General features: G+C 51.4%; 1 protein-coding gene across 2 annotated transcripts; it reads left to right on the top strand.

Moving 5' to 3' along the window:
- Window positions 1-5,868: 5,868 nt before the first annotated feature.
- GOLGA7B (golgin A7 family member B) lies at window positions 5,869-21,232 on the top strand. Of its 2 annotated transcripts, none has more exons than XM_005602320.4 (5): window positions 5,869-6,386; window positions 13,901-14,026; window positions 17,559-17,711; window positions 17,798-17,899; window positions 19,176-21,232. In XM_005602320.4, the coding sequence occupies exons 1-5, from the start codon at window positions 6,375-6,377 to the stop codon at window positions 19,284-19,286; spliced, it is 504 nt and encodes a 167-aa protein (XP_005602377.1). In that variant the 5' UTR covers window positions 5,869-6,374; the 3' UTR covers window positions 19,287-21,232. The 2 variants fall into 2 exon arrangements, 1 of the variants encoding a protein (XP_005602377.1); XR_011436727.1 differs by having other exon boundaries at window positions 5,889-6,386; window positions 17,798-18,993; window positions 19,050-21,232.
- The last annotated feature ends 1,677 nt before the right edge of the window (window positions 21,233-22,909 follow it).

Raw genomic sequence — 22,909 nt, 5'->3', positions numbered from 1 at the left:
CTCAGAGAACTTCCATCATTTAGTCAGAAGCCCTGCAGTCTGCCCCCAGTGGGCCATGGTTTGAAGTGACCGGTGAGTTTGTTGCCAGTTTGCTTGATATGGAAGTGAGACCCTGCAGTCAATCACTTGATGATTGTACTCTGGAGGGCCTCCAGAGCCACTATTAGAACAGGGACATACACCTTTAGGTATTCTGCCTGGCCTCCAGCACAGTGGCTCCTGTAACCACAGGTAAGCATTTTAGCTAATAGTCCCCTGGTGTCATCCCAGCATCTGCAATTTCCCCTGGGGTAGCTGTGAATTCTTACAGAACCTTGCCTCCCACTCCACTGTCTCTAGATGATAGAAAGAGATGGAAAGAGACTATGAATGAAGACAAGAAAGGGAGGCAACCCCCCATTAGCTTAGTCACCTCCTAGTGACTCCACTTCCAGACATGTGTCACGGTCTGCCTGCTCTGGTACTATTTTTAGGGCAAGTCCCCTCCATTCATGTTTCCGGGGCCTTTGCAGTCAGCCCTGTTGCTGCCTGGCAGCTGCTTTCTTGAGTTTGAGGTTCCAGAGGTTCTGGGTTTCCAGGCACCTTTCATGCCTTCTTGCCTTTGCACACCTGTCCCTTAATCTGCTGTCTGGGGATATGACATGAGTCCTTGAAGTCTAAGCCAGATGTCATGTAGTTTGTAAAACCTTTTCTGGACCCCGACTCTGAGGAGACTGTCTCCACATTACCCCTTATCACAGAGCCTGGTCATCACTTGATTATATCTTGGGGTCCTTGGGGTGCACGAGACATCCAAAGGTCATCTTTCTGACTGGCATACAGAGGGTATCCAATGAGTCATTCAGTTAAAGGAAGCATGTTTCCCGATCTTTTCTGTGCTTTAGGAAACCTCTTGGGCCTGGAAGCACTGTCGCTCTGGGAAGATCTCCAGCAAGACATTTCCATAAATCTTTTCCTGTTTTCCTTTTGAAAGACCAGATTTGGAAGAGTCCAGTAACATCTACAGAGAGTCTCCTATACTTGGAGGGATCCTGTCTGGGGAGGGAGAATTATTGCCACCATCTTACAGATCAGAGAATGGATGCTCAGAGAGATTGAGACTTGCTGATGATCACATAGTAAATAGCAGAGCCAGGGGTTGAAACCCATGTCATCTGACTCCAGGGACACTGTTTCCTACCACACACTTCCTCGTAGTCCCCGCAATGTGCTGTGAGATGACAACATTGAAGACTTTCCAGACCACAATTTCCCCCTCAAGCATTCATGCAATTGTTTTCCTTCCAGACCCAAGTGCTGAGAATCTCCCTGACTCACCTGCTTTTTCTTCATTTCCCTGAGATTTGCTGGCTCTTTCCCTGTTTTCTCTGCAGTTTACAGAAGTTCATTTCTCTCTCATCTCTTTCCAGATATCATGATTTACAAAGCTTTCAGTGGGTTTCTTTTTCAGGCTGTGGTCCTTTTTGGGGAAACTTTCCAATGCAGCCACAGATTGGATGATGATAACAGCGAATTAGTGGGTGGATCTTCTTTGATCTTATTTTGTGGGTGAACTCATTAATTTATGACAAAAACATCAAAGAGCTAAGCTCTTGCATAGGACTGGTTTGTCCCAAGGCAGCTGGGTAATGATGATTAGTCAGATTAAATCTCAACATCTTCTCCTGCCTCAAGAGTTAAAGTCCCAATGACTGGAGTGTGGGAACGTCCCATCCTGTGGCATCCCAGCACAGCCTTAAGTCAGCACAGTACGAAACTCTCTCCACTCCAAATGTGGATCTCTCTCCATGGTCTCTACTTTGATGCCTCCAAGCCTTGAGGTCTGTTGAGATTGTTATAACAACCTAGGAGGTAATGTAGTGATAAAAGGCTGAGGCTGTTAAAGTCTCTTCCCAGCCAGAGGAGCTGGCTAATAAAAGGGGTCATTCATCCTTGTGTGGATGATCTTAAGGTTTTCTATAGAGTCCTAGTCCTGTAATTTCAATGGGAAAGAGAACTCTCTCTGGGCTACACAAGAAAGTGCCAGCACCACACTTGGCACACAGCAAACTTTCCATACATAGTGGTTGAATGTACTGGTTGAGACAGGTCATGATGCGTGAATAGTCTCTGGCTAGTTGAAATGGAGTAAGAAGTAGAGCTCGGGTCTTTGCTTATACTCCAAAATCTCCTAACCTACTCACATCTGTGGCCATTTACTCTGCTTCTTCCACTGTATCCAAGGTAGAAAATTGTCTGTGCTCATCTCCAAAGCCATCCCCTCCATGTTTGCCCTGGATCCCATCCTCTGCTGACCCCTTCAGGGCTTGCTTCTGCAATTATCCCTCTCTTTTCCAAGCCACCATGTTTCTCTCTCTACTGGATTATTCCTATCAGCAAATAAGCAAGCTCTAATGTCTCCCATCTTAAAAGAGCCTCCCTTTCTCCCACTTCTCCTTTAAGCCATCATGCTACTCTTTGCTCCCCTTTACAGTAAAATGCCTCTGAAGAGTTGTTACATTCTCAGTATCTCTTCTCCTCCATTCTAACTCTCAAACCCACTTTAATCAGGATCTCATTCCCATACTCCACTAAAACAGCTCTTATCAAGGTTACCAGGGACCTTCTTGCTGCCAAGTCCAATGGTCATTTCTCAGTCCTCATCTTATTCTACATGTGAGCAGCACTCAACGCAGCTGGTAAGGTTCTGTTACCAGGCTTCTTGCTTGACTCCAGGACACCACTCTCTCTTGGATCTCCTCCTACTTCACTGGCCACTCTTCTCAGTCTCCTCTTGTCTTCCCGACCTGTAAGTAATAAAGTGCCCAGGATCAGTTCTTGGACAATTTTTCTAGCTATACTCACTCCCTAGATGATCTCATTTAGTCCAATGGTTTTAAATACTATTCACATACTGATGACTCCTAAAGTCATATCTCCAATCCTCTACTTCTCCCTTGAACCCCAACTGCCTACTCTACTTAAATGTGTAATATGTACATCAAACTTCAAACCTAAATCAACTAAACACAACCACAACTATGTATTCCCCATCCCTTCGGGCCTGCTCAGCTGTTGGTAAATGGCAATTCCTTTCTTTCAGTGGTTCAGACTTCAAAACTGGGAATCATCTATGACTCTCTTTCATACCACACCCCCAATCTATCAACAGATCCTCTCAGCATTACTTCCAAATTGTATCTAGGGTCTGGCCACTTCTCACCACCCCCACTGCTGCTATCCTAGTCTAAGCCACTACAATTTCTTGCCTGGACTACTCTAACAGCCTCCTAATTGCTCTCACTGCTTCTACCCTTGCCTCTCCCCAACCCTCGCATCCAGAGTAATCTTTTAAAAAAACCACAGTTAGATAATGCCATGCCTTGATTCTAGACCTTCTACGGCTTGCCATCTCACTTTCTGAATAGAATCCACAGTCCTTACCTGGGCCTATAAGACCTGGCTCCTGCTACCTCTCTGATCTCAGTTCTCATCTCTCTTCCCCTGTGTACTCCAGTCTATCCAGTCCAGCTACATTGGTCTCCCTGCTGTGCTTTAAACATACCAGCCCATTCCTGCCCTGGGGCCCTTGTACTCTGTCCTCTAAGCCTTGTCACTCTTCCTTCGGGTACCTGCATGCTAAGTTCTTTCACTTCCTTCAGGCCTCTGCCCAAATTTCACCTTATCAAAAGAGCATTCCCTGAGTATTCTTTCTAAAATAACCCCCTCTATCACTCTCTTCCTCTTCACCATGCTTGAGTTTTCTTCCCAGCAATGATCACAACTCAACATACTTTATACTTATTTGCTTATCTGTTATTGTTACCCCCATTAGTATGTAAGCTCAGTAAGAACAGAGTCTTTCTGCGTTTAGTCATTGCTGTATCCCAAGCTCCCAGAAGAGTGCATGACACATAGTAGGTGTTCACCAAATATATGTTGAATGGATGGATTTGTTGAGTGGACTCATTCAGGTCTCTAGTCATCAGGTAAAGAGAGTGGCTTCCAGATGATTCCCTAATTAATATGGTCAAAATCAAGTGTGAGGAACTGGAAGAGGTGTACACAGAGATCATGAGATTATGCATTCATTTATTACCAGTGACCACCATGGGATTTACAGATATTTTCAGTTTGCTCCTTAATGCCAAGTCATTTGCCAAACTCTAAGGTGGAACGAAACATCTGCCTTTAGCTTCTTTGGCATGTCACTTATCCTCTGGGACTTGGTGTGTTCATCTATGAAACAGGCATTTGGAGATGTGGTTACTGCTCTGCTAGTTTATGGTCTAGAAGATGCTGGAGGGAGGCAGTGCGCTGTGGAGGATCAACCACAAGCTTCTGGAGCTTGAGTGCTTGTGTTTCAGTCCTGCCTCCATTCCTCGCAAGCCACGTGGCCTTGAGCAACTTACTCAGTTTCCTCATTTGTAAAGTGGGAATAATAAAAATATAATAATAGCATTTAATTTAAAGAGTAATTGTGAGGATTATATATGTAATACATGTAAAGTGTGTAGCATATGGCCTGTCACACAGTAAGTGCTCAATAAATGTTAGCTATTAAAAATGAAAAGTTCTGGGGGATTTTCTGAGGGGTCATTGCTATTAATGTGTTTTAGGGGCAATAAGTTTTCCTAGAATATTAGATGATATGGAATTTTAAAAGATGTATTAGTAATATTGTGCTTAGGTAGGAGAATGCCCTAATTCTTAGGAGATGCATGGTGAAGTAGTTAAGAATAAAGCCTTGCAATGTCAGTCACTTACTTTCTAATAATTTAGCTAAAGACATCTCTATGTTTCCATTATCTATCAAGTAAATGTGGCAAAATGTTTACAAATGTTGAAGCTGGGTGGATAGTGTAGTTTATTGTACTATTCTTTCAACTTTTCTGTATGTTTGAAAATTTCGAAATAAAAGGTTGAAGAAAAAACAAAAGAAAGGACCCTAGAAATAGTCTAGCAAAGTCGAACACTCATTTTGTAGGAAGAAGCTCAGATGTGAAGTATTTGCCCAAGGTCATACAGCTGGAGAAGCCTGAGTCAGAACCCAGGCTGGCCGTCTCTCCCTTTGTGTGGGTTGTTGCTGTTGACCCTCAGGAAGCAGTGAGCTGCAGAGGAACACACCCAGCTTCTCCCCACAGAGCCCAAGGGGTTTTATGGGTGTGTAAAAAGGCACCTGTGCTGGTGTTTCATTTTTTGTTTATTAAGCAAATAGATAGGTCATCTAGTTGGGAGGTGTGATGTGGAAAATGTGAAGGCAGCACCAAGGCCAGACCTGCCATCCTTAGAGAGTGGACATACCAGTTTGGCAGCATCTGCTTGTGGTTTTTGAGTGGTGGTGTGGTGGTGGTGTGCATGTGTAAACTCTGGGATTTCAGAGGAGAGAGGGAAGAGTAAGGGGTGGGGCCAGGGCCAGGAAGAGCAGCAAGGAGAGACTGGCTTCAATTCTGGAGCTCCCTGAAGGAAGAGACCCCAGGGTATTGCTGGGGATGAAACGCGAGCACGTGTTTAAAGAAAGGAAATAATTCTCTGCAGTCTGCAGCATCCTCCTCTAGCTAATAGGGTTCAAGGCAGTGAAAAGGAGAGAGCAGGGAAAGGAGGGAACGTCCATGCAAGCATGGGGAGAGGGCACAGACAAGAGACGGGAGAGAAAGAAGAGAAAAAACACAAGAGAGGCAGCCTGGGCCAAGGGAGGGTAGGGGTCGAGGGAGGAGGGGTGTTGGAAAGGTAAAGAAGCCGCACCTGGGGGCCTGCAAACGCTTGGAGGACTGTCAGCCTCCGCAGGCTGGAGTATCTTGTCCCAGAACCGTCCTTCCTCTCTCTCCTCCGGGTCTGGGAGTCCCTGGAGGCCGCGGGAGCGCGTGCACAGCTCCTGGCGCTCTCACTAGGGGGAGGGGCAGGCAGGAGAGGCGGGGCCTCCGGGCCGGGCGGGAGCGGAGCCTCTGGCCACGGGCGGGGCGCCTCTCCGGCGGGCAGGCGCCCGAGTCTGGGGGCCGCCGCTTCCCCCTCCCGGTCCGCGGAGGCGCCTAGTCCCTCCTCCACCCTCCACCCCCAACCCCACCGCCGCCTTCAAAGCTAAACCCGACCGTTGCCTGCAGGAGCAGCGGCAGCCGGCGATCCGGCTGTGAAGATCTTCGGGCGCGGCCTCGCCTCCCTGGCCCGGAGCCCGCATCAGCACCGCGGACAGCACAGCGGCCGTCGCCCGGACCCAGGTGCCAGCCGGTCCACCAGCCCAAGGGCGCCCGGGCCCCCGGCTTCCGCATCAGCACCGCGGACAGCGCCCCTGGCCCCATCTCGCCGCTGCCAACCCACCTGCTTCCCGAGTCAGCACTGCGGACAGGCACCCTCGACCGGCCCCGCCGCGGACTCAGAGCGGTCAGCTCCCCCGGAATATGGCCACTGAGGTAGGGGACGAGCACCTGGTCTGTCGGCAGTGCCCGACTGCTGCGGGAACAGATCTCCGCTAGGGCGGACTGGGCGGGAAAAGATGGCGGGGGGAGGAGGGGAGGATGGGGAGGTGGGGAAGTGGCTGGATGGGATGGAGTGGTTTCCCCGAGTCGGGTCCCGAGGGAAGGGGTGGCGGGTGGAATGGCAGGGCGGAAGAGAAGGGCTCCTCCTGAGAGCTCATCTCACCCCTCGCGTGTCAATCTTCCCCATCTGAGTCCCAAAGCTGTCCGCGCCACTTGTTGGCACTAGCGCCAGGGTTGCTCCAGGGCACCAGCTGGGATTTCCCCTTCCCGGGGACTGCAAGTCCTGAAACCTCTTCCCCAAAGGGTTAGAGATGAGCATGCGCCTGTTTTAGGGGCGGGAAGGCAGCTGGCTGCTGTTGCTATGCGGTGCAGCCATCCAGCTTCTGAACCCAAAAGCCTGGCTAAAAGATGACAGACTTACCTCCACATCCCCATTTCCTTCTGGGGAGGGTGGGGACAAAGACATTCTCAGGCCCAAAACCCAAATGATTGGTTTTAATGAGCTACTTGCACTAACCCCTGCTTTTGCATATCACCCTTTCTTGCATTTTTTCACCTCGTTTGAGTTTTCCTGGTGCACACATTTCCCCCATGTCTGAAGGGAGGAGCTGTCTTCTTCAGGGTGTGCCTCTAGGTGTGTCACCTTAAAGGGATTTGAAAGCTAAGTCGAGGGACCTGTTAGCTAAAGGTAGAATCTTGGTGCAATGCTTAAGAGATCAGGAATTACCTCCCCTACCCCCTCATTTCATGAGGGCAATGGATCTCTTTATGTCCCCACTTTTTAAGTGGGAAAGCTAACATGTGGAGAAGGGGAGGACCTATCTGATACTCACACAGCATGTCAGCAGCAGAGCTGAAAGTTTCTTGCTTTGAATCTTTGGAGTGGAACCCAGGACACCAGGGTCTCTCCAGTTCTGATGCTGACTTCTTTTGCAGTGTTGCTGCATTTCCAGCCCAGCTGGAACACAAGCCAGGAGGACAGCAGAGGCTTTTGAATGATTCTATGCAGTGCCTCTGGGCATCCTGGTGAGCAGCGTGACATCAATACTAAGTGTTATTGTTGTTATTCTGCTGTCATTGTCACCAAAGAACAAGGGCAGTTGTTTGGCATCACATGGTTTTCTGACAAAGCACAGGGTCAGCTAGGAGAGCTTGCCCCCCAGGGCCCTGTGAGGGGGCAAGCCCTGAGCAGACCCATGAAGTTGGCTTCTAGGGTGGAGGAATGCAGCGTACTCCGCAAGTGCCAAAGACACTGAGAAGAGCAGGAAGAACAAAGGGAGAAATGGCCAAGGTATTGGTCACCTTCCAGACAGGGCTGCCAGACTGCAGCAAAGGCTGCTGGTGTTGGGCAGAAAGGGGAAACTTCAGCCACATGGGCACGGCCGGGCCATCAGTGTAGGCAGGGTAGGTGGCCACATCTGTGATGTGATCAGAGATTCCAAGAGGCCCATCTGTCCCAGCATATCCCTCTCAGGTCTGCTATGGTCCACAGATTCCAACCAGCAGGCTCACATCTCTTTGTTGATACGGGGTTTCCAGGAGGCTGCTGTTAGGCATGTATGACTCTCCCCTGGGAGTGGCTTTGCTCATAACGCCTCTGTGAATATAGCACTTTACTGGGTACAAAGCACTATCACATGCATGATCTTCTTTGAGCCTTAGAGCAACCCTGTGAAGTGGGTGAGAATGGTATTATTATCCCCAATTAACAGATGAGACAACCAAGGCTCAGAAGCTTGCTTGATCCCCGTGCAGGAGCCAAGGAAGGCATCATTATTCTATTTTACAGATGATGCAACTGGAATGCTGAGGCTTATTCAAGAAAATATGGTTAAAAAGTGGCAGAGCCAGGACCAGAACTTGCCTTCTGCTTCCCTGGCCAGTGCCTTGTCTGATGCACCCAGGTGTATCCAATTAGCCAATTGTGTTGCCCAATAGAGCGGAGAGCACTAGGCAGCTCGACCTGAGGCTTTGTTGGGGGAGGGATGCAAAGGAGTTCAGGAAGGGCTGGAGGGTGGGGACTCAGGCCCCCTGACTGGCCTGGCAGGGTCAGCTTGAGGGCAGAAGGACAGAGGAACGCCCATAGGGATGGGGAGCTGAGGGCAAACATTGCCCATTTTCCAGTTTGGCCTCAGGTGGACTCAGATGGCGGCCCTGAGGCAGAAGCCTTAGTTCTGCCAAGGCACAGGATGTGCGCAGTATCTGGGCTGTGGAGTGAGTCATTCTCCCCAGGCTGTTTGTACTGTTAGGACTGAGTTAAGATTACCAGGAAAAACCTGTTGGGAGAAGGAAAAGCTCACGCCAAGCTCCTGTGTCCGTTCCCTTAGGGTTCTGAATGGGAAGTCTTCAGCTCCAGCAGAAGGTGTTTTGAGGAGAGGGATGAAGAAGGGGAGGAACCGAGACAGATCAGGGAGCCTTGGATCCCTGGGTGAAAGGCATGGAAACTTGACCTTTTCTACTTCCTAATTTCTGTTTAGGAATTAGCATTAGGGGAGGGGTGTGTGTGAGGCACTCAGAGGAGGGATGAAGCCTCTTGAGCCACACACTGACCTCATTTGGAAACCCATTTCCTTAGCAACAAACCTCTCCTAATGTGTGTCACTGGGAACAGGGTTCGCCCTGGGAAGCGGTCCAGGTGGCCACAACTGGGAAATGACTGGCTGGCAGGGGCTTCTCTGAGTGGTGAAGTTTGGCCCCTAAGAGAATTTTTAATGGATCCAAGTAGCTTTACCCAAGAAAGGCATTTGGAGGTTTGACTTCCAAGGCATGGAATTAACAACCAGCGGACGATGGGCTGGGCTTGGGCCCTGGTGAGGGCTGAGAAGAGAGGCCCTGTGTCCGGGCTTCCATCCTGACTGGGCTGCCTGTGACTCATGATCCTCACTCCTCCTCCACACCCCAGCCAGGGAGCACTGTGTTGGCTCATCCGCTGAATCTCTTGATTGTTGAGTTGAGCCTCAAATGCATCCTCTGGAATTAGCTGGTATTTAATGAGGGTGGAGATGTGGGCCAGATGGGGCCTCCTGTTTGTCTTGGGACCAGCAAGGAGCCCGGGAGCGCTCATCTGTGCTGCAGTGCTCGCTCTTCCCTGACTCTGCCAGGTTGGCTCTGTCGGGTGTACAGGCCCTAAATGTGTGACCTGGGGTACCCACTTCCCAGGTAGCCACCCCCTCCCTGTCACACTGCGGTTCAAAAATGGGTGCCAGCAGATCTCACACTGATTTTTTCTTTCTTCCTCATGAAATGTCTCTTGGTCCTGTCGTTTCTCAGCTGCCAGCAGGCCAGGGGAGGGTGATGGGAGAGAGGGCAGGGTTGGGGAAGGTGAGAAGAGGATGAGAAGCCCAGGTGTCTGGGTGAGTTAAGAAATCCTGAGGGAGCCGCCTGGGGGACACATGGAAGCTGTGGCCTCACAAAGGGGCGTGAGCATGTTCTTGGACGCCCTTGTGGGATTTCAGAGCATCATGGGTCTCTGCCTAAAACCCCCACCAGTTCCCTGAAAGCTAGGTAGCTGGCAAGTGGCCTGGAGCCTGCTCTAGCTCTGGTCCGAGGCCCCCTTCCGAGGGATTCCTTATTCAGAGGTCCTAAACTGGCAACTCTAGCGATGGAGCTGGTTCACAGGTGTGCCTTATTTGGTTTGCTTGGTGCTTATAAATTTAAAAAATTTATTGTAAACATTAAAAAATCAGGGTATTTGATATTAAGGAAATCCAGGTCTATGGCTTCTCTTAAAATGTCAGAAGTGTGGCAGCCCGGGCCCACATTCTCACATGGCAACGTCAGCTGCTTTGATGGGGCAGGACATGAGTTTTCTATTTAGCCACAGTCCCCACCTGGCCCATTTACGTGCTTGGCCCCTGTAAACATTTGTGTTCATCATCCTTGATAAGGCCTCCAGAATGTCAGAGCTGGAAGGGGTTTTAAGTGATTACGTAGCTCCAGCTTCTCAGTTTCTAGTTGAAGAAACAGAGGCCCAGAGATGGGAAGAACTTCGCAGGGTCGTGTGGCCAGGACTAGCACCCAGGCCTCCTGCTCCCAGGTCAATGGGCCATCTTTCCACCAGGGCTTTTTGGTACTTCACAACTGAGCCACGATGGATGCAGAGAGCCTTAAATCCTACTCTTCAGCGACTACACGTGAGCCTGTGACGTGTGTGCTCTGTGTGGATCTGGGAGACTAAAGCTCTGGTATATACAATGTGTCTGATACCAGGGCTGGCCCAGTGGCGCAGCAGTTAAGTTCACATGTTCCCCTTTGGTGGCCCTGGGTTCAGCGGTTCCGATCCTGGGTGGGGACATGGCATAGCTTGGCAAGCCATGCTGTGGTAGGCGTCCCACATATAAAGTAGAGGAAGATGGGCACAGATGTTAGCTCAGGGCCAGTCTTCCTCAGCAAAAAAAAAAAAAAAAAAAAAAAGAGGAGGATTAGCAGCAGATGTTAGCTCAGAACTAATCTTCCTCAAAAGAAAAAATTTTAAAAAATGTGTCTGATACCATCTTCTAGCAACTCAAGACCCCACAAACACTTTCCAGGGAGGGAAGCAGATCCCTAGTCACCTAGAGCTAGGACAGTGTTCTAAAGCTCAGTGTTCTAAGGTAGTGACCTCTTCCACTCAAGCTATTGAGGATCAAAGTACTGATCAAAGCCAAGAGGAAGTGGGACTGTATTATGTAAGGTAGCACCCTTTAAAATCTTTTTTTTTTTTTTTGAGGAGGAAGATTGGCCCTGAGCTAAAATCTGTTGCCAATCTTCCTCTATTTTGTGTGTGGGATGCTGCCACAGCATGGCTTGATGAGCGGTGTGTAGGTCTGTGCCCACGATCCAAACCTATGAACCCCGGGTCACCAAAGCAGAGCGAGTGAACCTAACCACTTTGCCACTGGGCCAGCCCCACCCTTTAAAATCTTAATGTTGTAATACAATAGAAGTTTGTTTCCTGCTCGGTAAAGTCCTAGACAGGTGTTCCTGATCAGCAGATGGATCTCCTCCAGGCAGTGATTCAGGGACTCAGGCTCTTTCCAACTTGTGGCTCCACCATCTTTAACAGATGGCTCCTTTGGTTTTTGTGGAAGGGGAAAGAGCATGAAGGAGTGGTGGTCTTTATGAACCAAGCACATACAGACATCATCACTTTCACTCACATTCCATTCAGTCATATGGCCACACCTACCTGCACAGGAGGCTGGGAATTAATCTAGCTGTGTGCCTAGGAGGAAGAGGAAGTGGCTGTGGTCAACAGCTAGGCAGTCACTAGAGAGACATACCTTCATGGTAGCACACGTGTGTGTGCACACGTTTGCACGTGTGCACTCAGACACAGACAGAGGAGGATGTTGGAGGAGAGGAAGCTGAGTCTACACCAGGATGCCTGCAGCACTGCTCTCTCCCTTTCTTTCCATTCTCACCACTGCTTTTCTTGGTTTAGACCCACTTTAGTTTTTCCCTGGACTTTAGTTTTCAACTTGCCTCCTACCCCAGTCATGCCCACTTCCCATGCATCCCTCACTGAGCTGCCAGAACGATCTCTCTGCGGCTAAGGGGATCCATCCTCAAGATCCACTGGTTGGTGTAAGCGCTTTTAGAAGAGCAGAGGAAAGGCACATCCCCTTCCTCTTCTTTTGAAAATACAACAGTATGAAACCTTAACCAGGCAGAGCAGACAAGTTAATGAATAACTTATTTATATTACCAAAGCATTCATTGCTTTTCCAAGTTATCATAGGGTCCTAGTAGATATCAAGGGGACTTCCTCAATTAAAACCTTGATTAGAGGAATCAAGGACTATTAAGACTAGATGAGCACTTACACGCTATTTCATCCTATCGCGACACTTTGGGAGCATGTCTCTTACGTAAGCAAGGCTCACTTGGGTTTAGGAAAGTCTCGTTAGCCGTCTCTGATTCCCACCTTTTCAGGACTTTGATCTACCAATTATCTGCTCCTGCTACGATACTGACAACCTTTCTCTCATTATTTATTCTTCCCTCAGTTTTTAAGCAAGTTTTATCTTCCGTCTTAAATCCTCCCCTCCAGCAGAAACCCCTCCAGCTCTTTGCCATCCAACCCTCACCTCCTCTGCACCCCTATCTCCCACTGCTATTACCTGATCCACAAACCAACTCCAGTCTGGCTGAAATCTGCCTCCAGTTATTGGAGGAAAGCGCGTTCTCTGCCATCTTCGCTGCTTTGCACAAGCTTCTCCCCTCCCGGGGTTGTCTTTTCCTCCCTCTCCCCACTCCCCACCTGCCCCCCACCACTGTAACTCCTTTATAACTCAACACAGACCTCAGGAAGCCTTTTCTGAGCGAGCTTTTCTGGGTAAGATGTTACTTCTCTGTAGCATTTATCACAGTTTAATTCATTATATATTTACTTGTCTTCCTGGAGCTCATAGACTGTCCTTTGCTCAGCGTCCCCAGAGCCTGGCAGTGGTAGGGACTCAATAAATGAGAGCTGAGTGACTAAACGGATTCACCTTAATTACCCAGGATGGACTGGCCATTGGTTGCTCTGCCTTTGGGGCTTGGTCACTGCGTGGTTCCAGTGTCTGGCATGTTTTACCCACCGGGGTGCTTGCCTGGAACGTGGGTGACTGAGGCTGGGGGTGGAAGGAAGAGGCCCTGTTCTTCTGTGGAACTGAGTCCACTCCCTTCAAATAGAGTCTGTGTCAGTGTCAAGTCTGCAGGTGTGGACAAGGGACAGAAGTCACCCCACTCCTTCCTACTCGGGTGGGGTATCTCTTCAATTTCTGGCCTCAGCCTACTATATCCACAATTTTCTCTGGGCATTTGGACATTCGTGGGTCCCTTCTTTCCTATGGCAAGAAGTGCTAGTTGTGAAAACCACCCATGGTGCTCTCTGACCCGGGCTGTAACTTGGCCTGAACCCAAATCTTCTCTGAGCTCATGTTCACATCGGGTACTCCTCTGGACCACACACTCCCCTCCCCCAACCCTGTTGTAAGCTCCACTTGGCAGGGTCTTGTTCAGTGCTGGGTTCCCTCAAGCCAAGGCCTGACATTGATACTTGCTGAATGAATGAAGGTGTGAAAGGTCCCACCATGCATCTCTGTGTGTGTACGTGTGTGTGTGTGTGTGTGTGAGAGAGAGAGAGAGAGATGGTGTGACCTAGGCTAGCCACCAGGAAGTCTTTTCCTCTTGTTAAAATTTGTTTCTAGCTCTCTTGATGGTTCTAGAACGTCTCATTTTGGTTCAGCTTTGGCCGTGCTTCAGGCTTTTTCTAGATCTTTCTGGGATAGCTTGAGGCACCTTCATGGGCAAACTCCACAGTCCTGCTCCCCCAGGCCTTCCTGGAGCACTTGTAGAGTGGCCAGCTTGTCCCATTTTGCCAGGGACTTTCCTGGTTCAGCCCTGAAAGACCCACATCCTGAAAAACCCCTCAGTCTGGGACGAACCCAGACAGATGTTCACCCCGAGTGGTGTCTCCTCAGGTCCACAACCTGCAGGAGCTCCGGCGAAGTGCCTCACTAGCCACCAAGGTCTTCATCCAGAGAGACTACAGCGATGGGACCATCTGTCAGTTCCAGACCAAATTCCCCCCAGAGCTGGACAGCCGGGTAAGGACGTCTCTTTCTAAGCCTGGAACACAGGCCATGATGGAACTGAGGGGCTTATTCGAATGTATTTTTTTTCCAGGATAGATGTGAATTGGACACATAACTTGTTCAGCCACCTCACATGGAAGAATAAAAAAACGTCTTTAACATTGTCATGTTGTCTCCTCCTAGAAAGTTAGAGCTGAAGAAACCTCAGGAATTTTCTAGTCCAGCAGCTCTCAAATTTCTGAGAGCTTGTTAAACATAAATTGCTCAGTCCTATTGGAAGATACGCGTCATCAGACACGCTGGCTCAGTTGTCGGACTGGGTTCAGCAATCTCCCCTTTTTAGCAGGTCTCAACCCTGGCTGCACATTGGAATTTCCGGGGGAAATTAAAAAAATCCTGATGCCCAGGCCACACCCCTAGACCAGTTAAATCAGTCTCTGGGAGGGGGGCCCAGGCATCAGCGTTGCTTTAAATTTCCCCAGGTGGTTCCAATGTGCAGCCAGGGTTGAGGGTCTTAATTTTTAATGAGGAATCCCCAGGTGACGCAGAATCGGGTGATTCATAGATCCCGCTCTGGGACTCGCTGGTCTTCTAGTACAGTGCTTCTCACACTTGGCTGCACGTTAGAATCACCCAGGAACTTTTGGGAAAAACCGTGCAGGGTAGCAGCTTGGGTAGAGCACGGCAGTGGCCGTCTTTGCTGCTCTGACCCATCCTCCCCCTTCCCAAACCAGCATCTCTTGGAGGAGAGACTTGGGCATGTCTAAATTTTAAGAGCTGCCCAGGTGACTTTAGCGTGCCCCAGGATTGAGAACCACTAAGCCCTTGACCTAAAACTGTGGTCTGTGGACTGGCAAGATCAGCGTGCCCTGGAAGTGCAGAATCTCGGGCCCCCCTGGATCTACTGAGCCAGCATCTGCATTGTAAAGAGATCCTGAAGTTATTCACCTAGGCGTCAAAGTTTGAGGAACACTGCGCTAGTTCATCCCTCTCATTGAAGAGGGGAAACGCAGGGCCAGGAAGAGGAAGTGACCTACCAAAGTGAGTGAGGACCAGAAGGGCCTTAGTCCTGACTCTGCTTTTTCACAAGACTCATATTTTCCTACCGATGCAGTTGCATCCTTAGTGGGTACAGATAACTCTGGATGCCTTCATGATCAGAGTCTGGGCAGGGAAAGCTTAGAGACCTGGAGGAAGCGCTGAGGCTGCTTTTCCCTCCTTCTCCCCGCCTCAGGCAGAGGGGAGAGCCAAGGAGAGTCTGCTACATCGCGGAGTCTGCTGGTGGCTTCAGAGGCTGTCAGCCAAGGGCTCTGCCCACGGCCTCTCCCTCCCCCAGCTACTTGGGTGTCTCATGGACCACCGGCTCCTTGCAAGGCACCAGCACCATCTGCTGAGTTTTGCTCCTGGTTCTGGGAGTATATGAAGCCCTCACCCAAGGCTGCCTTAGAACTGGCCTGGGATTGGGGGAGGGCAGAGGACAGACCACGATCCTTCCATTCAGCAGCCCAGGCAGATCTGAAGGGGTTTGGGAAGGTGGGGGTGGGGCCAGCTTTTGATGATCTGACTCCTAAGTGGCTTTTGGGGAGCTGTATGGGTCTCCTCATCTTAAAGGACTGTCCTTTGGGGTGGGGTGACCCCTGGGGTACAGCAGCAGGGCTTGGCTCATGGGCCACATGGGCAGAATTTTCTCTATGGGTTCACTCCAGATCTGTGTAGGGACAGTGGCCAAAAAACCCAAAGCTCCTGATTATTCTTGGGAAGAGCTTCTATCCTAGGCAGTGAGGGAGGTCCTTAACCTGTGTGATGGACAGTTCTGGTCCTGTGGGGGTGAGTGGGGAAGGGGTGCTCTGAAGAATGTAAAATATGGGGCAAGAAACACCCAGACAATTGCGGAGTTTAGAGCTCGACCTTCTAGGCTGTCTGTTGTAGGGATCCATGGTGCAGAGCACAGACTTGGTCAGAGCTGTGTGACCTTGGACATGTCCACTCAGCATTCAGCAAGTATTTATTGAGCACCTACTCTGTATCAGGCCTGGGGATATAGGAGTGAACCCATGGAGTTTCCTGTCTATTGGGGGTACAAAAAATAAAACAACAAACAAGTAAATATATAGTAGCTCAGGTGATGACAAATACTAGAAAAATAAGGGGGGAGGTCGTCAAGGGGATAGGGAGAGCTGGGTAAGGTGAACGGTCGGGGCGTGCCCGTCTAATAAGGTGAGACCTGAGGGAAGTAAGGGATGATCCGGCACAGGGGGTGTCTGGGGGAAGGCACTGCAGCCGAGGACACAGGCACAAAGGACCTGTGGCATTTTCAGGAAGCAGCAGGTGGTCAGTGTGGCTAGAATGGGGGCTAAGTGAGGGAGAAGGTAGGAGATGGGCTCAGAGGGGTTGCAGGGCCAGGCCCTGTAGTGTGTAGTGGGCATTGCAAGAACTCTTGGATCTTCCTTGGTGAGAGATGGGACAACACGGGCAGCTCTTGATCTAAGCTGTGACATGATCTGAATTTAACAGGCTCACTTGGTGGGGCTGGAGGCAGGGAGACCAGTTAAAAGGCCAGAGATGATGGTGGCCTGGACCACAGAGCAGAGATTTGATCGATCCTCACTTGCAAAATGGGGATGGCAGTCATACTTCTCTGATAGAATTGTCATGAGGGGGGCTGGCCCCATGTTCTAGTGGTTAAGTTTGGCATGCCCCACATCAGCGGCTTGGGTTTGGTTCCTGGGCATGGCCTGACACCACTTGTTGGTGGTCATGCTGTGGTAGTGACCCACATACAAAATAGAGGAAGACTGGCACAGATGTTAGCTTGGGGCGAATCTTCCTCAGCAAAAAGAGAGAGAAAAAAAGAATTGTCATGAGTATTAAATGAAAGAATACACAAAAAATACCTGGTACATAGAAAGTGCTTAATAAATATTAGCTATTATGAATATGGATGCAGGCAGGACAGCTCCTACTTGTCCAAACACACGGGGCTATGGTGTTCCAGATGACCTCTGAGCTAGGAGGAAGTGCCCTCTCCTGGAGAGATGCTCTTGAGGTCTCACCCAGTCAGTCCCATGCAGTTGGAGTTCCATCCAAACAGGGAGAGCCCCTCCTATCAGGTTCTGAGCTCTCTCACAGCCATCAAAATGGGGGATGGGGGTGGGAGGGTGACAAAGTCACTGGAATTCCTGCCTGATCCACTGCAGAAAACATTCACATCCAGGATGTCAAGGGAGTTTCCCGTTTCCAAGGGAGGCCAAGTAACCATTCTTATTCCCATTTTATAGATGTGGAAACTGAGGTTATAGTAGTTAAGTCGTTAGTCCAGGGTCACACTAGTTGACAGCCATGTCTGGACTGGACCCCATGTCTCCTGATTCCCAGTTCAGTCCTCTTTCTGCTCCACGGGAACCTGCAGCCTCTCTGGTCATGCTGGTATGCCCCCATCCCCACTGGTGTGGCCCCACCACTGCCACCCTCCCTCCCACCTGTGACTGTCCACAATCTCGGGAGGCTGAACTGGGCCCGGCTCTCTGTCCATCTCTCCCTCCAGATTGAGCGGCAGCTCTTCGAGGAGACTGTGAAGACCCTCAACAGCTTCTACGCAGAGGCCGAGAAGATTGGGGGCAGCTCCTACCTTGAGGGGTGTCTGGCCTGTGCCACGGCCTACTTCATCTTCCTCTGCATGGAGACCCACTACGAGAAGGTGGCTCCCTCCCCGACTGCCCTGCGTCCCCTCCCCCGGGGCTCCCATGCTTCACCCTCATCCTCAACCGGCCCCTCTCCTTGCAGGTTCTCAAGAAGATCTCCCGCTACATCCAGGAGCAGAATGAGAAGATCTTTGCTCCTCGAGGCCTCCTTCTTACGGACCCTGTGGAGCGTGGGATGAGGGTTGTATCCTTCCTGGCTGGTCTGTGCAAGGGCACACAGCTGCCGACCAGTGGGGTCCCCGGGGAGGCAGCCAGGAAATGGGGTCACCCTAGGGGCCTCTGCTCAGGGATTTCCTAGGATTTCCCACATCCCTGGTCACCAGCAAGTTACTGGTGCTGTTTGTGAATTTAGGGTCTGCTTGTACTGAGCTGCACTTAAGCTGTTCTCAGTGCACGCCGGATCTCAAAGCAAGGGCTTTGAAACCATGAATTCGTGTAGATCTCATAACCCCCATCAGGTGGGTCACTTGTATGATTCCCCTTTGTAGATGAGCCCACTGGAGCTAAATCAGGGCTCAGGGTCCCCGGCTGGTGAACATTGGAGCCAGGACTTAACCCTGGGCCCACCCTTAACCACGAGGCTGTGCTGCCCCTCAGGCAGCATGCACATCTCCACATATGTTTACAGGCCCCCAATCTCGTGTCATCCTCCTCTAATGCTGTGTGGTAGAGCTCACTGCCCCCCTTTCACAGATGGGAAAAACGAGGTCTTGAGGGGAGGGTTGTAGGTTTGCTTAACCCACCGGGAAACATGTGGTCAAGGTGTGCACCTTCCTGACCACGGTCAGCAGCAGTGAGAGTAGGATTGTTGATAAATAACTTTTACTGGAAAACTGACGGAGAAAAGAGGAAAGAAAACACAGATACCAGCATCTCGTGTTTATAAAGCCTGGTGGTGGTGATCCCCTTTACTGAGCCTTCACTGCGTGCCAGGCCTTGTGCTTGGTGCCTCTCATTCTCACAGCAACCCCAAGATTCCACTATTATCCTCACTGACAGACGTGATAAGTGATGGGTTAAGTGACTGGTCCAAGGGCATATAGCTCAAGTGTGGGCAAGTTGACATTTGAACTCAGGACACCAGAGTCCTCACACTTTCTGTGCAGTGACACCAGCTCCTGGGCACATCCGAGTCCTGGGATATGGCCATTAGACCCACTGAAGTGTAAGCTCCTGATCCTGGCTGTGCACCCACTGCAGTGTCCGGCCCTACAAGTCTCCGGAAGTGTGAACTGTGTGAGTGCATGCGCGTAAAGGACTGGGGGTCCAGCTCCCCAGGCCTCCACATCCTCACTGTTGAGGAAGCCGCACCAGCTTCGCCGCATGCTCCCCAGGCCTCCACATCCTCACTGTTGAGGAAGCCGCACCAGCTTCGCCGCATGCTCCCCTGCTGGCCTCCATCAGCTGGTTCCCGTCCGCCCCTGCTTGGCAGCTCGCAGCCCTCCTTAACGCCACTCCAGATCGAGATCTCCATCTACGAGGACCGGTGCAGCAGCGGCAGCTCCAGCAGTGGCAGCAGCAGTGGCAGTGGCAGCAGCAGTGGTGGGGGTGGTGGGGCGGGGGCCCGGTGACTGGCCGAGAGTCCCTGCAGGGAGGTGTACAGCCGGACTGAGGGTCTTGCAGACCTGCGGCGGCTACGCTACCAGAGCACCCGCTTCTGAGTCATTCTCTGGGCCCGCCTGCTGCTGGGGGCGGGAGGGAGGGTAACTAGCCCAGTGTTCCTGCAGGCCATCAACTGGCACCTCCTGCTCCTCGCCCCCTGGCAGGATGGCACCCTTCCTGGCCTTGCTCTTTCCTGACGGGGCTGGTCTGGGTTACATGGTGCCAGATATTCTGAGGGGAGGCTTGGGGTGAGGACAACGCAATTTGGTTTTCTTCTGCAGCTCTTCTCCCAACACCCTGGAGTTGGGCCCAGGTCTATCACATAGAGAATTCCCATCCTGCATGATTCCTCAACCCAAATCCCACATTCCCCAGGACTGTCCCCTTGGGCCCCTGATCCTCATGGCCGTCTCCCAGTGTCTGCTCTTCCTGATGCCACCACAGGACCTCTACCTATCCATGATCCTGCCTCCGAGGAATTCGAGGTCTGGGGAGATGGGAGTGGTCAACTTACGGGCGCCGCGGTGGGGAGCTGTTCAGCCCCCTTCTGACCTCTTCTAGACTGTGGCTTTCCTGTCCTCCATCCAAAGCCTGGAGGCCATCTTGGCCTCGCCAGAAAGTGTCCAACTCCTGAGACTTTGCAGGTCACCAGGCACTGGCAGTGGGGCACACAGCCTGCGGCTCTGGAAGGTTATACAGGGGTCTGGAGAAATGCTCGTAGGGAGATGTAGCCTTGAGGGGTTTGAACCTCCAGAACTGGATCCAACTTCCTGAGATTAGAACCCGCGTGTGTCTGAGAATGTGTGTGTGCAAAGGCAGGCACGTGTGCAAGCACACATATAGGAGCACACTATGTGCATGAGTGCATGTGTGTATATGTAGGGGTGTGTGTGCAGGTGTGTGCATGAGTGCACGTGTGAATGCAGTGTGTGAGTGCAGGTGTGCATACGTGTGAGTGCAGGTGTGAGTGAGAGTGCACGTGTACGTTCCTTTGGCTGCTAGGCCGATGACCACCCCTCTCTGCAGCTGGTCTTATTTTCCTACGTGATGATCTGTGGCTCCTCCTCTGCGTGAGTCCAGCCTGATCGCCCTGTAAATAAATGTCCTAATGCCCTTCGCCCCTTGCCTGGGGCTGCCATCTTGAATCTTCTTCCTGGCCTCTCCCCGACCTGCAAGGTTCTCCCCTCCTGAGTTGACTGTGTACATTCTAGCAAAAGAGAAGCTGGAGTTCTAGAAGAGCAGAGCCAACCATCCAGGGCCTTCCGTGCCCCTCCCCCAGCTCCCCATGACAAGGCATTGGGACCACGGACCCACGTATTCAGCTGCCCAGGCTCTAGGCTCTTCAGGGCTGTGTAAGCGAGGCTTCCTTGGATGTTCAAAGGCACCAGCAACCTGCAGGGGAGAAGCAAGCTCCCTTCTTGAAAGGAAAGAGGGGCGTCCAGCCAAGGAGGCCCTGGCTGCTGAGGCCCAGGCAGGCCAGTGAGAACGAAGGAGCTCTGTTCTGGTGCCTGGGAGACAGACAGAAGGAAGCTGCCTGCCTCAGCCGGCAGGAGGTGCTAGAGGTGGCTATGAAAGACTAGCAGCTGCGGGTAGCTTTCTGGAACCAAAGAGGGGCCGGATTTTCTTTTGGACACTGGAGCAGCATGTGGGAAGGAAGCATCTCCCCAGAGAGCTAGAGTGAGCGGCCTAGCCCTTGAGCCCAAGTGGGTCCTGGTCCAAGGATCCCTCTGGAGAGCTGCAGCCTAGTGGGCTCCACCACAGCCCCTGACCCTGGACCCGGCCCGTGCCCACCCTGGCCCACTGTGTGGCTGGGCCTTGTGCCTGAGCTGTGCCTGTCCCGTGGGTTGGCTGGGCACAAGCGATGTGGTCGCCTTTTGTTTTATTATTTCTTTTTCCAATAAAAGGACTTTCCCAGCTTGAGGCTCTATGCTGCGTCTCTCCCCGATGTTGACGGGGGGCTACATCTATGCCCCAGGATCACAGTGAGGGCATGCTCGGCTGCCCACCCGCCTCATGCCGAGGAGGAGGGGCCGAGTGTGTCCCTGAAGAGGTGGCGTCCTGACACGGGCAGGAGGGACCCTGTCCTCTTGGAGCCCATAGTCTGGTGGGGACACTCTGGATCCTCTAATCTGGGGCCTTACTGGGGCACCTGCAGCCTTGGGTAGGAAACAGGTTGGACTTAAAGCCAGGTCAAAAGTAAGTAATGAATTAATTAGCTAAATACCCATTTCTTGAGCTCTTACCCTGGGTTGGGCCCTGTTAGGGGTTGGATCACCCAGGTCACTCAGTTCTAAACTCTAGAAAGGTATGTGGCTGTTGGAATCTAGCAGAGTTGTCTTGGATTTTATAAAACTAAATAGCATTTATTGGGCGCCTACTGTGTGCCAGATGCTTTGCTAAAACCATATGCTAGAGCTGGGAGGGGATTTAAAGATCATCTAAGTGAGGCCAAATGGAGGCTCAAAAATGTTGAACGACTCGCCCCAGGTCACACAGCTGGTTGATGATAGTGCAAAGCTGAGAACAAGGTCTTCTGACGCAGTGTTCACTCTGACACCATAGGGATGGTGTCCAGATGGAAGTTGCCTGAGGCTGCAGGGCAGCTAGAGTCGCACACATCTGTGGGCCAAGAGAGGATGTCACCAGGCTGTGGCGACAATGGCCTCAGTCTCTGGGTGGTGGCTTGAGGGTCCCCTCTGGGCGGTGCTGGGGTGGGACTCTAGGTAGCTTTCACGTTTGTAGTTACTGCTCCTAAGGGGCCGCTGGGCCTGGCCTGAGCTGTGGGGCAGGCGAGATTTGCTGCCTCTGCTCAGACCCGGGTGCGTATGGGTTCTCACAGTGGAGGCTGTCCTTTCACATGTGAGCAGGCTCATTCTATTCTGTTTGCAACGTTATTATTAGTAGTAGCAATAACTAAATAATAGTAGTTTATATTTATTTATTTAGCACTTCCTCGCCTCAGACTACTGAATTTGCCATTTGGTCCTCACAACAATATTCTAGGGTGTGGACTGTTCTTCCCATTTTATGTATGAGGAGACTGAGGCTCATGGAAGTTAAGTAGCTTGCCCAAAGTTACACAGCTAGGAAATGGCAGAGCTTGGCTTTGAATCTAGGCAGGCTCACTGCACACTGTGGGGAAGACAGTAGATCCAGCTTCAGACACCCCTCAGCAGCTTGAGGTCCTCAGCCATCCTAGGGTTGGAATTTGGCAGAGTCCCCGGGAAGGATCTGGAGCTGTGCCTGGACTCCAGGGGAGGGCTGGTACCTCCAAGCCCAGGACATCATGGGAGTGTGGGTGGGCTGTGCTCCCCATGGGCTGTGGGGCCCACAGAGCCAGCGTGGTGAAGGGCGGTCCCGGAGAAGCAGGGCTAGGCTTTCCTCTGCTGGCTCAGTTACGGGGGAACTCTCTCTGTGTCCTGTCGCAGCCATGTCCCTGCATCCCCCTTGCCAGCCAAGGACAGGCCTCATCAGGCCCAGGGAACAGAGGAGCCTGCAGGCAGCTCTGGGCTGCCCCTCTCCCCTCACTGCCGCCAGACTCCGCACCTGGCTTCCTGCAGCCAAAGGCAGGGGGGTGTGAAAACCACAGGGT

This window comes from Equus caballus, chromosome 1 (genome assembly GCF_041296265.1).
Source record: "Equus caballus isolate H_3958 breed thoroughbred chromosome 1, TB-T2T, whole genome shotgun sequence".
NCBI lineage: Eukaryota > Metazoa > Chordata > Mammalia > Perissodactyla > Equidae > Equus > Equus caballus.
The sequence above is the reverse complement of the archived record's forward strand: the minus strand, read 5'-3'. Positions and strand labels throughout refer to the sequence as shown.

Coding starts and splice junctions, on each gene's coding strand:
- GOLGA7B (XM_005602320.4), top strand. Junction 14,027..17,558: donor CCCCAGAGCTGGACAGCCGG/GTAAGGACGTCT, acceptor CTCTCCCTCCAG/ATTGAGCGGCAGCTCTTCGA. Junction 17,712..17,797: donor TGGAGACCCACTACGAGAAG/GTGGCTCCCTCC, acceptor CTCTCCTTGCAG/GTTCTCAAGAAGATCTCCCG.